The sequence below is a fragment of the Cornus florida genome, unplaced genomic scaffold, assembly GCF_030987335.1.
Source record: "Cornus florida cultivar Cherokee Brave unplaced genomic scaffold, ASM3098733v1 CherokeeBrave_3.0.0_Hap2_Chr10, whole genome shotgun sequence".
In the NCBI taxonomy this organism is placed as follows: Eukaryota; Viridiplantae; Streptophyta; class Magnoliopsida; order Cornales; family Cornaceae; genus Cornus; species Cornus florida.
The window spans coordinates 91404083-91420723 of NW_026775580.1; the positions used below are offsets into that span (position 1 = coordinate 91404083).

General features: G+C 37.0%; 1 protein-coding gene across 8 annotated transcripts; it reads right to left on the minus strand.

The window, feature by feature from the left end:
* Positions 1–266: 266 nt before the first annotated feature.
* Positions 267–15751, minus strand: LOC132280183 (uncharacterized). Of its 8 annotated transcripts, none has more exons than XM_059782323.1 (10): positions 15576–15751; positions 13456–13533; positions 12645–13090; positions 12447–12525; positions 11904–12320; positions 4100–4197; positions 3921–3958; positions 3736–3818; positions 883–1143; positions 267–613 (listed from the first exon to the last, which is right to left on the minus strand). In XM_059782323.1, the coding sequence occupies exons 2-9, from the start codon at positions 13462–13464 to the stop codon at positions 895–897; spliced, it is 1419 nt and encodes a 472-aa protein (XP_059638306.1). In that variant the 5' UTR covers positions 13465–13533; positions 15576–15751; the 3' UTR covers positions 267–613; positions 883–894. The 8 variants fall into 8 exon arrangements, with proteins under 8 accessions (XP_059638306.1, XP_059638305.1, XP_059638304.1 ...); XM_059782322.1 differs by having other exon boundaries at positions 15407–15751; XM_059782321.1 differs by lacking the exon at positions 15576–15751 and adding an exon at positions 13637–13724 and having other exon boundaries at positions 3736–3815.
* Positions 15752–16641: the final 890 nt, after the last annotated feature.

The window sequence follows — 16641 nt, forward strand, 5'->3', positions numbered from 1 at the left end:
ATTTATTGTTTTTTTAGTATCAAGGCATAAAATGTCAGAATTTGTTCCTCCTATTTATTATCTTGGTCATAAATCATAAATAATTAATTGAAGAAAAATACATAAATTTCAATTATTCATCCCTAGTTAGGCATAAAATGTCATAATTTATTATTTTTTTTTCTCAAATAGTCCAATGAAAATTACTAATTCATGATTATATACGAGTAACCTTTATGCTAGACTCCAAATACAATCAATTTTAGTCTATGGTTAAGTACATGAAATTAACAAACTGGAACATGCATTTAAAATTGTTTAAATATTTTATTGAGTTAGTATGAACATCAAACAAATTTAACAATTGAAAACATAGAGTTACAAGACTAACTTACTAAGGCTTCCTCTCAGCCAAAGTTGAGAGATTAGAACTCAAATAAATAATAAAATAACAACTATAAAACACGGCATCATGAGTAGAAGTAGGATCTTCTGTATTTTATTTGTCACTTGCATAAGCCTCCCAGCTTTGCTTCTTAAGAAAATGCACGGCCTTTAGTGCTCTTATAACAGCTTCCATTTACAATTCAAACAGCGGCCAAGTCAACCCCCAGTGCAATCATGAGTCCATTGACTACAGTAAGACAGTATAATTTTCATTATCCATAAAGATCCAATCCAAACAGGTAATAATTCAATCACCAAAAATTCCATATGCACACTAATCAAATCAAGATCAAAACATATTATAGAGGTAATTATTTGTAAAAGCTGAAGATAGGGCAAGAGGATATGCCAAAGTTGAGTTGTCGATCATACAATATTGATCAACAAATGAAACTCAAGGAATAAATTTGAAATGAAATAGAAAAAAATTCAAAAGGCAGGAAAAGCAATCAGCACCTTATTTGCCAATCATATGCAAGTTAACCTCTTCTTGATTGCTAATGCCAAGGAGGCAAACTGATTTCTTGATAGAAGATATGCGGCAGATACTCTCATTGCTGGGGGTCTAACAGTTCTCGAATATCTAACACCTATAGGAATAGTAAGCGTCTTTTTTTTATCCATGAGCGGGAATGTAACGTATGACCGTGACGAAGGCATAAAAACAAGGGGCCCATATTCGATGAATGTTCTTCCAGTTTTATATGTGACTGAACTCTGTTAAAAAATACACAAAAAGCATACTTGTTAAGGCTCAAGGCATACACTAAAGCGGTCTCCTGGAGCCCAAGTGCAAGACACAATACAAGGCAAGAGACTGATCAAAGGGGCATGTATGATAATGATGCATGTTAAAGATTAATTTTAAAAAAATTATTGAATTATGCAACACATACTAATCAATATCAAGATAAAGAAATCTTTCCAACATTTCAATGATGTGCATAAATCATATCAAAATAATAATTCTCTAAAAATGGGATTTTTAACCTATCAAACTAAGAGGACCCGGTAAATAGATGTTGCATGAATCATTTCTTAGGCTTATACATTTAGTAAGATGTGATTACAAACGTAAAACAATAAAAAAGCTATGATCAAGTAAACATTAAACATATATAATCATGTTTATTTAGAATCAAAATGAATGCAATTAATGTAATAAGTCAACCATAAATCTATGAATCTGTCAAATATAACATAAACAATATGATCCATTAAATATGATCGTGATATTATACAAAACATTTTAATTTAATGGTCATTAAATAAAGGACGTAAAATGCTTGAGTTTGAGGGCTTGGGCTTGGGCTTGGGCTTGGGCTTGGCCTTTAGTAGGTCGAAGCACTCTTAACTGAGCCTTGATAAGCCTGGGGCTTTTTTGGATACCAGGCACACTTATAATGTTGATCAACATTCCCGCTTTGTTACTTTATCCAAGAAAAAAAAAAAAAAATTAATGAAACAAACAAGTACACATACCAAGGTACCAATGTTTCTCTAAAAGTGAGTCTCAACTCATTGAATGTTTGGCATTCCACTGTTGTAAGGACTTAATTGGTAATATTGTTGAAATAAAGAAAAATGGAAGAAAGACATCCTCAACATCCCCGATTTGCTACTTCTTTATCCCAAAAAAGAAAAAGAAAAAAAAATACATTTAATGAAACAAGAATTACAAGTACACGAGGGTACACAGATTTCTCTAAAAGTGAGTCTTACTCATTTAATGTTTGACATTGAATTGTCGTCAATAGGCTATCACACATAGAACCTTTGGATTAAATGAGGTTGGAAGGAAAACAAAACACACGACGTTTGGTGCTCATATATAGCCAAAGAAATTTGCTAATTGTAGAAGTTATATATATATTTTTTCCAGAATTTCAAGCAAATTGTATAAAACAATAAAATGTAAAAAGTGGACAAGTCCACCGGATAAGATCTCTAAGTGAGAGACCAGGCCCAATTAGAAACCATCACTTACAAATGGGAATAGGATACAAAAAAAGCCCAAAACAAACCCAAGCCCAGTAACAATTCTCAAGCTGACCTCAAGTCAAGAGGCTTCCTTGGAGGATGGCAGGAGGAGGGGGAGAGACCCCAGCTGAGCAAAACGCGACAAGATTGGGGTGAATCTTTCAAAAACCCACCCATGAGCCTCTCTATGATGGAGGAACAGATTTGGTCCAAAACATGGTTCAGGGAGGAGATCTTGCCTCTAAAAACGCAAGCATTTCGTTTGATTTCCCGTGGTGGGATGACGCATTTAAAGACCTATCAATATTGAACTCATGATGTTGGCTGACTTAGTAGACTTCGTAATATGCTACCCACAAATAATTTTATGGTGTTCTTTTATCAACAAAATCATATAGAACCATCGCTCTGAAAGGTAGAGGAACATGTATATGGTTTATAGATGAAAGGGGTCAGAATTAGCTTGGTTTGGGAAGTGATCGATTGCTAGATTGTAGATACAAAAACTTTTCCGCACTAATGAAGTAATGCAACCCTAAGGTTACCTAGATTCAGATTATTAAGAACAATTTTTTGGGGTATAAATAAAAAATTGTGGAGAATATCGTGGAACAGCTCTTAATAGACAGAAGACCAAATCTGAGATTATGTAAAATGCACCTCTAGCCTTGAAAGCTTCATGCTTTGATAGACTAAAAAAAAGGGATATAATAGAGGATGCAGAAATGTACGTAAAAGTATGAAAGTAAAGAGTAGATTCAATAATATTGTAATGAGAGCCTGGAATAGTCAGGACTACGCAAATGGCCACATAAGACACTTCCAAAACCCAACTGAACATACGGGAAGAAAGAGAGTAATGCAATATGAGATGAATAGAGGGAAGAAGAAGAGTAGAGAGAGGCAGCAAAAACATTTGGAATTTTTCCTATCAACCCAACCATAGTTTTTGGGAATAGGTAAGAAAAAGATAACCCACGAGATCATCACCCTCGTTTTCCAAACCTCCAGTGCTAAGATCCTATGTAGGTAGAATCAATGCATCATATAACCAACCACACGTAGGTGATCCTCAAATGACACATAAAAAAGCTGATAATATAGTAGCATCATCCTCGGATACGAGAAACACCAAAAATGAGTGTTTGCTAGGTCGGGAGGAATGATAAGTGGATGGGAGAGATATGAGTTGCTCAAGTATTCATGAATATAATTCTTAACAGCACACCAAAAGATTAAAATTTATACTTCAAAATATGTGAAGCAAGAATTTACCATCCCTAATGAGAAAAACATCAGCAAGGAAAAACTACTGTCTATGTGTCTTACCTTTTCCTTGGAAAAACTGTTAGACAGTGAGGGAGGTGGCATGCAGAGATCCTTTGAATAAGACCTCAATGTTAAACTCTCTTCTGTGTAAAACAAAACATAACAAAATCAGCCTAGTTTAATGGATTTTTTCTGGAAAATTCCTTTGAAGCATGAGTCACTTGAAGTGGAAATCAACCAATCACCTAATTCTTCCGTTGCCTCTTTGATACTTTCACTTTCACTACAGCATTTTAATGTCACGAAAAAATAAACATGCATTAGAATACTAAAGCTTATTCACAATCAAATGACCTGAAGAAAGAGAGATAAGAAGAAACAAAATTTTCACTGATCAACTGAACAAAGTAATTAGGTGCCAAACCAGTCAATGTCACTTAAATCAACATCTTTGTCATTTATAACAAACCCAGCTCTCTCAAGCAGCGCATTAATGTCGTTGGCCACCTTTTCTTTTGGCATCTATAAGAAAACATTAAGGGAGTAACTTTGTGGAAGTGTTGGGTCAAAACTTAAAACATGAGGAAACTGGTAGTAATACGAGTTGAAAGATGACCATTTTCATTCAAAAGGAAAAACAACTAGCATTCACAACACCCCTGTGGTTTGCCTCTTTGACACCCAGTTCTTTCATAGTGACACCTCCTCAGGTTCGCTCCATTAAACAAAGACACTCCATGGACGCTCTGGCACATGGTAAAATGACCTGAATGCCCTTTTACTTGTGAAGTGACACTTTGAATAGTAAAATTACCAATTAACCCATTCTAACTAATTTTAAATGTCCAAAATAACCTCTTCATCTCAACCACCTACCCACAATGCTGCCACCACCACCACCCCCACCCCCACCCACAGCCACCACCTCTTCTTTCTTCTCTTCCTTCTCTCTCTAAAACACATGCATTGCAATCCTCTGCAACCACTACTCCATGGTCGAACCATCAAGGTCCAGACCACCCTCAATCACCCCCAATTGAAGTCTTCACCATTCAAGATGGCCCCATATAACCCCTTCACTGACAAAACAAATAACTAATGAACCAATGAAGGCAAGTCATGCAATTTCATCAATTTCATTCCACCAAACACCTTCTCTAAAACCTCCCTATGCCTTCCCTTATCAAGAAACAAAAAGTTCTCTCAAAATGACACCATCTTCACCATCAAAACCTTGAACCAATCACAACCAAAACACGAAAGAAACGAAAATTCTCCAAAAATTGACGCCATCTTCACCATCAAAACCATAAACCAATCACAACCAAGCAATAATCATGAAACACGGTAGATGTGGCTCGCCAAAGCCTACATCCACGATGAAGTTCCGGCGAAAGTATTCACTATGCAAAAATCTGGTAGGTTCAAGTTTCAACCCCCAAACCCTAGCTCTCGCTCTATGTTCTACGATTTTCAGTGTCTATCTATATCCCACTCCAAACCCTAAACGCCCATTATGTATCGGGCTACAAGAGGGTACTAAACAGGGTATAGTTGCGACCCCAGAACCAAACTCAGGCCACATCACAGATTCTAAGTAATTGAGTTGTCAATAGTGGTATAGGCTAGGGTTTCAGAGGTGTGTGGTGGTTGGGTGGTTAGTGTGGTGGAGTATGGCAAAGGGAGTGATGGAGGTGGGCGGTTGGAGTGGTGGAGGTGGACAATTGAAAAAGAGAGTGAGAGAGAGAGGAAGGGTGGAGGAGAGAGTGTCCCAATTGAAATGTGTACAGAGGGATGGTGACAGCTGATTGTGGTGGTGGAGGAGAGAGAGACCTAACTAAGGTGTATAGGGGTGTTTGTGGTGGTGGAGGAGAGAGACCTAACTGAGGTGTATAGGGGTGTTTGCGGTGGTGGAGGAGAGAGAGACCTAACTGAGGTTTATAGGGGTGTTTTTGTCTGCCTCGGTTTCGAGGTTGAGCAAAGCTTCAATGGCAGACGAGTTGGACTCAACTGAGTTGGGGTTCGGGTTGGTATGTGATTGATGCGAAGCTTGTTTTAATGGTGATAGTGGGGTGAAGGTTGCGGTGGTGAGTGGGGAGAGAGAAAAAGAAGGGGCAGGTGGTGGTGGGCGGCGATGGTGGGTGGTGGTGGAAATGGTCGGTAGTGGGGTAAGCTGAAAATGTGAGAAAAGTATTAAAAAATGGGTCTTTTGGTTTTAAGGGCTATAGACACTAAAATTTTAATGGATTGTGGTTTTGACAAATTGACCCATCAAATATGGGTTTAATGTTTAATTAAGTTATTTAATTGCCCAAGCTTGGTCCACTTAATTATTTAATTAGTCCGGCGCAGATGATTAAATGAAAAAGATATTTATTCCTAATAAAATATATTTGGAATAATTATTTTTAAGGATAATTATCATAATATGACCGGCCCGGCCAGTTATAATTTTGTTCTTATCAGGAAAGAATACATGTCATCATCCTATTCAAGAAGCCTATAAATAGAGGCACGAAGAAAGAAGGAAAGGGGTCCAGAAATTCAGAGACTCAGAAATCCAGAAGGTCCATAAATTGAGAGACTCAGAAATCCAAAGTGCCAGAAATCCCATAGAGAAATACAGAAGCTCTGTCAACATTCATTCTCAATACCCAAACCAGAAGACGAAAAGCAACAAGCACATCAAATTGTGCCGTTCTTTATCAATTCCACGGTGATCAACAACAAGCACATCAAATCATGCCGTTCTTCATCCAAATTCCACGGTGATTCAAGATCAAGCTCGTGTAGCCCTTGAATACCAACAAAGGAGATCGAATTAGAGGACCTTATTCTTTGTAAAGAATATTACAGAGGATTGTACTCCAATTTTTCCAAATTAATAAAATTCTATTATTTTTGCTCCCTATTTTGTTCTTTATTTGCAGAAAACAAAATTTGTGTATACAAATTTTTGGCACGCTCGGTGGGACATCCTCTGCCTCTCATCTCTTTCTCCTACATCAAATCCTCAATAAATTCATCGTTAGACTCTATGACTTCCAACAAGATTCAGACGAAGAGCAAGAATACCCCCAAGGACATCGCAGTCGTAACGGACAACATCATTACCACCACAAAAGGTGGCAGGAAGGTTGCACCCAAACCAGAAGACGAAAAGCAACAAGCACATCAAATTGTGCCGTTCTTTATCAATTCCACGGTGATCAACAACAAGCACATCAAATCATGCCGTTCTTCATCCAAATTCCACGGTGATTCAAGATCAAGCTTGTGTAGCCCTTGAATACCAATAAAGGAGATCGAATTAGAGGACCTTATTCTTTGTAAAGAATATTACAGAGGATTGTACTCCAATTTTTCCAAATTAATAAAATTCTATTATTTTTGCTCCCTATTTTGTTCTTTATTTGCAGAAAACAAAATTTGTGTATACAAATTTTTGGCACGCTCGGTGGGACATCCTCTGCCTCTCATCTCTTTCTCCTACATCAAATCCTCAATAAATTCATCGTTAGACTCTATGACTTCCAACAAGATTCAAACGAAGAGCAAGAATACCCCCAAGGACATCGCAGTCGTAACGGACAACATCATTACCACCACAAAAGGTGGCAGGAAGGTTGCAACTTCGTCAAGTGGTATAAACATCTATGCAAGTTCAATGATGTGGAGCATGATCAAAGCATCTGTTCCTGCCAAAAGACAGGACGATGCAATAAGAATCAATTCCGCCAAATCTGCCAGAGTAACAACTCAAACTTATACTGCCTTCACCTCGCTGGGGGCAAGGAGGAAGGTTCCTACAACCTCAAAGGTTGCTCCAGTCACAAGTTCAAGTTCAAGGCTGGTCCACCCAAGGCCAAAGATTTTTTCTGACTCCATCACTATGCTAGTCATGATGATGAGTACTACCTCGTATGAAGAGCAATTGACGAGTATGGCCAGTGCAATTGAAAGATTAAAGGAGCAAGATCTGAAAATTGTCTCGTTGACAAAAAAAGTTAAAATTGCGTGACGACAATACTGAGTCAAGCAAATGTCGAATTCCTCATTCTAATTCCATGCCAGAGATCACTCTAATTGACAATAAAAATGACATGTCCGCCAATCCAACAATTGAAGCTGCCTCCGTCACCTCACTTTCTGTCCAACAACTTCAAGACATGATAGTGAATTACATAAGAGAACAATACAGTGGCGTCCCTCAAAGTGCTCGCATGCCTTGCACAGAAAGAATTGACATCTTAAAAATGCCAATTGGATATCAACCTCCAAAACTTCAACAGTTTGACGGAAAAGGCAATCCCAAGCAACATGTCGCACATTTTATAGAAACTTGTAGTAATGCTGGTACAGACGGAGATCTCCATGTCAAACAATTCATTCGTTTCCTCAAAAGGAATGCATTTGATTGGTGCACAGACCTCAAAGCTGGAGGTATTGATAGTTGGGAGCAGATGGAACGAGAATTTTTCCACCGATTCTATATCACTTGTCGTACTGTAAATATGCTGGAGCTTACAAACACAAAACAGATGAAGGGTGAACCCGTAGTTAACTACATCAACCGTTGGCGAGCTCCAAGTCTTGACTGCAAGGATTGTTTATCTGAAATTTCTGCAGTTGAAGCATGTATGCAAGGCATGTGCTGGGAGCTTCTTTACATCCTACAAGGGATTAAGCTTCGCACATTTGAAGAGCTTGTTACTAGAGCCCATGACATAAAGGTTAGCATAGAAAATCATGGTGCTAGAGAAGATGTTCCTGATATATCCGACAACCTTCAAGAAGATGAGAAAAGTGAGTCCGAAGAAGAAGACAATATACTTCCTAACTCGGATGACGAAATAGATCCATCTTTCATTATAAGCATCATCTCGAAAGACATGCATCAAGAAACGCACCATACTACAACAATAACTTCAACCGAAAGTGCAAAATCACAGGGGGCATTAAGTCAAAGAAACCAAGAAGAAAATTCTCAAAGTGACGACGAGATAGTCCGTGCCCTCCAGTATAAGCTTGGATTGTCGTCTGATTCTTGCAAAGTTTAAGAACAATTAAAGTTGAAGTACTCCCAGATACGAGCCTAAACTGTTGATGACACTCCTTTGACAAGTGTTTAAACTGTCTACCTAGAACAAAAAAAAAATCAAGAACTCCTTGACACGAGTATAAACTGTCTACCTGAAAAAAAAATCAAGAACTCCTAGATATGAGTTTAAACAGTCACCAAAAAAAAAAAAAAAAAATTACATTCCTTGATACGAGTTTAAACTGTCTACCTGGAAAAAAATCAAGAACTTCTTGATACGAGTTTAAACTGTCTCCCAAAAAAACAAAATGACACTCCTTGACACGAGTTTAAACTGTCTACCTTAAGAAAAAAATCAAGAACTCCTTGACACTAGTATAAACTGTCTAACTGGAAAAAAAAATCAAGAACTCCTTGATACAAGTTAAAACTCTCCAAAAAAAAAAAAAAAAACTGTTTGACACGAGTATAAATTTTTTTCGGAAAAAAATTGAATTACGTGATAACTTGATCCCTGTTCAAGGTACGTAGGCATCTTGAAGGCCTGTTCCAAGTGCATTCCACCAAAAAAAAAAAAAACTCCTCAAAGTTGCAAAATAGCAAAGTGTGCTCGTCACGAGATATCAAAATGACTAGTCACAATTAATCAACTTGGCTTACTGTCAAAATATTGTTGTCGCTCGTCATAAATTTTCAACTTGGCTCGCTATCAAGATGTTGTCACTCATCATGCGATATCAAAAGTGTTTGTCGCACCTGTCAACTTGGCACGCCACCAAAGTATAGCTGCAAAGAAAATTTTAGTCCGTCGCCAAATTGTAGCTGCAAGGAAGAAATTTGGCCCGCCACCAACGTGTAGTTGAAAAGAAGAATTTTGGTCTATCGCCATAATTGTAGCCACAAAAGAAATTTTGATCCGGCAAAGTGTAGCTGCGAAGAAATAAATTGGTTTGTCGCCAGACTGTAGCTGCCTAGAAAAATTTTGCTCCCCGCCGAAGTATTGATGAAAGAGAAATTTTGTTTTCCACTGAAGTGTCGCTGAAGAAAAAAAAAATTATGCTCGCCGCTAAGGTATTGTTGAAAGGTTGATCCGTCGGCAAAATGTCATTGCAAAGGAAAAAGATCTTTGCCTTTCCATTAAGCTGTTGTTCAAGAAAAAAATTTTGCTCGAGGTATTGCTGAAAGGAAGAAGTGGCTTTGCATGTCCAATGAAGTTGAGAATTTAATATCAAGTCCAATGGATTCTTCGTTAATCTGATCAAGACCAAAGTTGGTGGGTTCGCATGTAGCCTTGCGTGTCCAATGAGATGAACAATGTTCATTGTCAGAATCAAATAATTGAATGCATGTCTAAAGAGATGAACAATGTTCATTGTCAGTATCAGGCAATTGAATGCGTGTCCAATGAAAAGAACAATGTTCATTTTCAGGATCAGGCATTTGAATGGCATTGGGACTGAGAAGTGAGTTAGATACACTTAATGTGGTTCCTTGGCCTCTTTGACTACTTTCGTTCTCTAAGATAGTCATCTTTTGCTTTGTAAAACACTTGAATACCACCATATTGTGACAACAAATTTGAAGACTCCATCGGTGTTATCTAAAAAGAGGAATTCCATTTCTGCTACAGTTGACAAAATCAAGTTGCTATACCCAATCAAGTCGTTGGACAAAAAAAAACAAAAAAAAAAAGAAAAAAAAAAAGCGTAAAAAAAGGAAAAAGGAAAAAAAAAATGCATGAAAAAAAGAGAGAGAGAGAGAGAGAGAGAGAGAGAGAGAGAGAAAAAATGCTTGAAAAAAAAAGGAGAAAAAAAAAAGAAAAAAAAAAAGAGAGAAAAATCGTACTAATTATTTGTTCGAACAGAGGCCACAATCTAACAAGTCTTCAGAGGCTTTGGAATTGATGTCTAACCCTATAGCATGGATAGGTATATATAGACATTAAAATATCTTCTATTTGTACTGGGATTTGTATAACTCAGATCAAATGGGAAAGTAAAATTATAATCCAAAGTTGGATAGGAAAGCCTTTTATAATTCAAAGACCAAGTTGGATATTTCAAGTCTCACTTGAAAAAAGAGACAAGTCCTATCAAACATGGGACTCGAAGTGGGAGCAATTTGTAGACACTAAAATTTTAATGGACTTTGGTTTTGACAAATTGACCCAACAAATATAGGTTTAATGTTTAATTAAGTTATTTAATTGGCCCAAGCTTGGTCCCCTTAAATTATTTAATTAGTCCGACCCAGATGATTAAATGAAAAAAATAATTATTCTTAATAAAATATATTTGGAATAATTATTTTTAAGGATAATTATCATAATATGACCGGCCCGGTTATAATTTTGTCCTTGTCAGAAAAGGACATATGTCATCATCCTATTAATCCAAGAAGCCTATAAATAGAGGCATGAAAGAAAAAGGAAAGGGGTCCAAATATTGAGAGACTCAGAAATCCAGAAGGTCCATAAATTGAGAGACTCAGAAATCCAGAGTGCCAGAAATCCCAGAGAGAAATACAGAAGCTCTGCCAACATTCATTCCCAATACTCAAACTTGAAGACGAAGAGCAACAAGCACATCAAATCGTGCCGTTCTTTATCAAATTCCACTGTGATCAACAACAAGCACATTAAATCGTGCCGTTCTTCATCCAAATTCCACGGTGATTCAAGATCAAGCTCGTATAGCCCTTGAATACCAATAAAGGAGATCGAATCAGAAAACCTTATTCTTTGTAAAGAATATTACTCCAATTTTTTCAAATTAATAAAATTCTATTATTTTTGCTCCAGATTTTGTTCTTATTTGCAGAGTACAATATTTATTTGTGTGTACAGGGGCAAAGTGGTCTTTTGGTTTCTCTATTTTTTTTTTAATAAAAGAGCATTAAAAAATTAGGGCAATTTAGACATTTCACACATTTTTAATGTGGAAAAGCTAACGGAAGGTGTGACTTTCAAAAACATTGCCAAGTTCTATCTGGGTGACAGAGGCAAACCACATGGGTCAGTGTAATTTTTAATAGGTATAAATATCATAACCAAATAAATCTCTACACAATTTCTGGCAGAAAAGAAAAAAAGTTTAATTCTATGCATGTTGTAAACAATATGAGAATTACAATAAATCGCAAGAAACAAGCACAAAAACCATAAAAAACACGGATCATAACAACTTACTTCACTTTGTATTAACCGCCTGTATTTTTCAAGAGCAACACCAGCCTTCTCAAACACTTCGAGCAACAGTATTCCCCGCGTCATCGCTGCCTTAATATCGTTAAGCGACCGAACCAACTTACCAATCTTATTAATTCCGAGCAACTTGCTTTCATCTTGAGTTAGTCTTACAATCTCTTCAACCAACTTATCATTCTTGTGACTTCCGATCAATTTGATTTCATCTTCAGTTAGTCCTACAATCTCTTCAATGATGCTTTTGCGTATTGACATGCTCAAAGGGATTAACTTTTCTCGAGCAACCATTAGTAGAGTAGCCATCTCAATAAGTTCTCCCTCCATAGCATAATGACTAAATATTTTATCAACCTCCTTTGTGTTCCATGCCAGCAACCTATTAATTTCTAATGGTACCTTCTGCCATATTTAACCATAATAAGCAACAAACAGAAAGGAAAAAAAAAAGATCAGACCTCTCAACCCATTCAAATGTATAGAAAGTAAACACTATTTGTAATACACATAAATTTTGTCTAAACAAACCATTTGAGGCAGACAAAGAACAACGATCAACTTGAAGATAGATTGTTTTGGGGTCCAATCAATCAAGGATCGATGATAACTGCATCAACCACATTAAAAATCCAATCAAGAAAAAGGGGAAAGAATTAAGTAGTTAAGAATGATGTATTAAACCTTGATAAGAAAGAATAATTTTATATTATAATATCTGTCTTCTACCTTACTGTTTCAAGTGATACGTTGAGAGGAAACAAGTCGCCCCTAAATTCACCCTCTATGGTTCTGACATCAGTCCGAGCTCCATGGCAAAGTAATGTCGCAATCATTTCATATGATAAACTATTAGCTGCTAAATGCAATGGATATAATCCATCGTTAAAGGGAATATTGAGATCAGCGATGAAACCAGTCTCCCCTCTGAGAAAAGCGATGGCACAACCTATTATGCCAGACTGACAAATGTGATGCAAAATTATTGGTGGGCAATATTTAGCTTGATAATCAAATGATTCCTTCTTTCTAACTTCTTCTGTTTTTGGTACTTCTCTTTGAAATAGATCCTTCATAAAAGAGAGAAATAGAGGTTTGTCATCATACCAAACAATCTCTGTCAATGTTTCCATGACATCACGACCAATTTCTTCCTTTAGATGAGCATATCCAACCTGTCATTATTTGAACAACACTAACATCAACACGTGAAGACAACCACAATAAGATAATAGCGCATATCATTAAAATAAATGTACGAACAGTAATATAAGTAAGAAAAAGGAAGCCCCGATCTTCTGCTGTAATCTCCTATGCTGTAGTGGTGCCATAGGGTTTTTCAACACAATTACACCTGTTTTCAACATATTTACATCTACTTATTTTTATTGCGTTGAGAAACAGATGTAATAAGTTGAAAAATCACAGTTGAAAAGCAGATGTATGTGTTGAAAAACCATCAGCACAGCAGAGGAGATTATAGGTGAGGATCTGAGTGCATGAAAAGGGAATGTGAATGTATTCAAGTTTAAGTAGACACCTCAGACATCCTTGCCCCAATTACAGTATCTGCTCTGAATTCTGACCTCCTTAAAAGGCGCTCCAATATCAGAATAACCTTCAGAAGAAAAAAAAAACATAATCGATTGGAATCCCAACATTCATCGGATACATAAAAGGGTTTATGCACTTGTGTATAAAAAACATAAAAGCTCGCATACGAAACAAGAGGCCATTACTGGCCTAGTTGATAGAGCAACCAGCTCCACGAGCAGGTGTGCCCGAGTTCAAATCCCCACTCCACCTAGTTTGCGAAGGAAAAAAAAAAAACATATGAAACAAGACAAACTTAATCCCTACTACTCGCGCCTGTAAAGCTACATAAGCCGACGCTATGTATTTGCTAGAATCAGATCTATACCAAATCAAACTAGGTAGAGAATATCTGAATCCAAAAGTACAAATATTTCCAATAGAGATGAAATGCAAATTGATCCAATATAGTCAGGGGCATAAAACTTCTGCACAACAATCATACAATTTCGGAAAAAATATTGAAACAAATACAGGCCAACGAAGAGATATCAGAGACCAAAGGAACGCCGATATGGGTGTGGCGGACTAGTTTCGATTTGGTGGCAGTGGTGCTCATGAAATTTCAGCACAACAATCATAAAAATTTGGGAAAAAAATTAAAGAATACTGCCCAACGAAGAGAAATCAGAGACCAAAGGGGACACTGATATGGGTGTGGGGGACTAGGTTCGATCTGCTGGTGGTGGTGCAGTGGGAGCGAAGAAACCCACCTGGTGCACAAGGTCGATCACTCTTGGGGGAGAGGCACGTGAGATAGAAGCTGGGGATGTAAGTTTTGAAATAAAATAAATAGCCACCTTTTATGAGCTGACATACTCTAATGAGGTTATTTTTTCCAACATAAAAATTTGGGGGAGAAATCGTCCCCTTCAAGGAGGGGAGGTCAGCTTTGCAGTATATATCCGATTCATTGTTAGGGTTGATAAGTCGGGTTTAAATATAGTTCAGGACTGCCTCAGGTTAGGCTTCGAATTGATTTACACAGTAACTCGAGCTCCAATCAAAATGAAATGGGGTTGTTACTTTTCAAACCAAGCTCGGACCAATTTGCAAGTTAAACAGCCTGCCCAAAAACTTTGGAACTAGGCTCGAGTTTGTCTGAATTGGGCCCACCCAATTTGCACCCCTAGCTATATTTACTATGGAAAGCTAAGTGACCTCAGTGAAATTTAGATATTTGATGGGTAATTAGTTGGTTATTAACAAGTGAAACTAATAGAGAGTGTGCTCTTACTACTACCTTTCTTCGTGATTATCATTACAACCTTTCTTCTTCTTGATTAATTACAACGTACATAGGGATGGCAAAGGGTACAGGAGTACCTTCCCCCTCCCGTTTAAGTCTCCCCACCAAAACTGTTTAGCAAAACCCCCCTCTCACCGTCCCATTTAAGTTTCACTGCCCCACACCATTTAAGTTTGAATTTACTGATACACTAACATATAATCAAAATGAATGATCAAGTATGCGTTCTGTGAGCTTAAATGATAAGTGAACTACTGTAAAAATAAAGGAAATATATAAATGATATGTGTTCTGTTAAAGTAATTTTATGAGATCAGAATCATTAAATCTGTGTAAAAGATAAAGGAATTTCATAAGATCGGATGTATATTCTGTTCTAATTGAACCCTTAAATCATAATCAAACACAAATATCTGAAAAATAAAGATTTACCCATTTCTCAAGTAATAAATTGGTGTAAATCTATACGCCCTTTAGACATATAATATATAGACAGCCACTGTCAGTGTCCACCCACAGAGTAAGTTCACTGAGTTTTACTTTATGTATACCACACGCAGCAAGTTCACTAAGTTGTACTTTGGTTATACCACAACACAGCAACGGATCTTTAACTTTGAAGAAAAAAAGAAAAAGAGAGAGAACTGACCGTAGGCCGTAAAACCAGTGGGTTGTCAGTGAGGTTGACGAAGCCGGCTTCGGCGGCAGGCCGTGAGGTATGAGAGAGTGAGGGTTTTTGGTTATCTCTATCTAGAACGGCTGTACGCTTCAACGGATCTTTAACTTTGAAGAAAAAAAGAAAAAGAGAGAGAAGTGACCGTAGGCCGTAAAACCAGTGGGTGGTCAGTGAGGTTGACGAAGCCGGCTTCGGTGGCAGGCCGTGAGGTATGAGAGAGTGAGGGTTTTTGGTTATCTCTATCTAGAACGGCTGTACCCTGAAGCGATAAGATATCGGTACCTAAGCGATGAGATATCGGTACCTATTAGTCTATTACCATATCGTGTTTGCATATGTATATATATATATACATATACATATACACACACACGATAATTTACCCGTGTATATATACACACACACACGATAATTTACCCCTATGTGTGCATATATATATACACACACACACACACACACGATAGTTTACCCCGTGTATATATATATATATATACACACACACACACGATAATTTACCCCTATGTGTGTATATATATATACATATACACACACACGATAGTTTACCCGTGTATATATATATATACACACACACACGATAATTTACCCCTATGTGTGTATATATATATACATATACACACACGAAAATTTACCCATACATATGTATATATATATACACGGGGTAAATTATATGTATATATATATATATGTATAAATACCATCGAATAAGATTTGATCCTATTCATGGAGATTTCGTAAATATTCCATTTCAAAAATAGAAAGTTCGAAACAATTGGGATTTTTTTGAAAATTGGATGCAGTTACTAATTCATGATCTGGCATGTACAGAATGAAAACTTCATTCTCGATTCTACTAGAATTTTTATGAAAGCCTTTCATTACATATATATATATATACATATAATTTATCCCGTATATATATATATACATATGTATGGGTAAATTATCGTGCGGGTGTACATATGGGTAAATTATGGTGTGGGTGTACATATGGGTAAATTAGACAGACTTCCTTTGAGTTCTGGGTAACGAAAGACTTCCGGTCCGGATGAAGTTTATCCGATCTGGACACGTGGCCCAATCACACGTGGTTACTTAATATAAAATTAAAATGAATATTACCCATCAATTCCCGGGTATAACCCGTTCTTACTCTCCATCCCCAATTTCCAGAACTCTCCACGTCAAAC

Excerpts from the sequence above, each read along its gene's own strand:
- LOC132280183 (XM_059782319.1), bottom strand. Across the intron at positions 3,959-4,099 it reads GATTTAAGTGACATTGACTG|TGAAAGTGAAAGTATCAAAG; the intron begins GTTTGGCACCTA and ends AAAATGCTGTAG. Across the intron at positions 1,144-3,735 it reads ACAGTTTTTCCAAGGAAAAG|AGTTCAGTCACATATAAAAC; the intron begins GTAAGACACATA and ends ATTTTTTAACAG.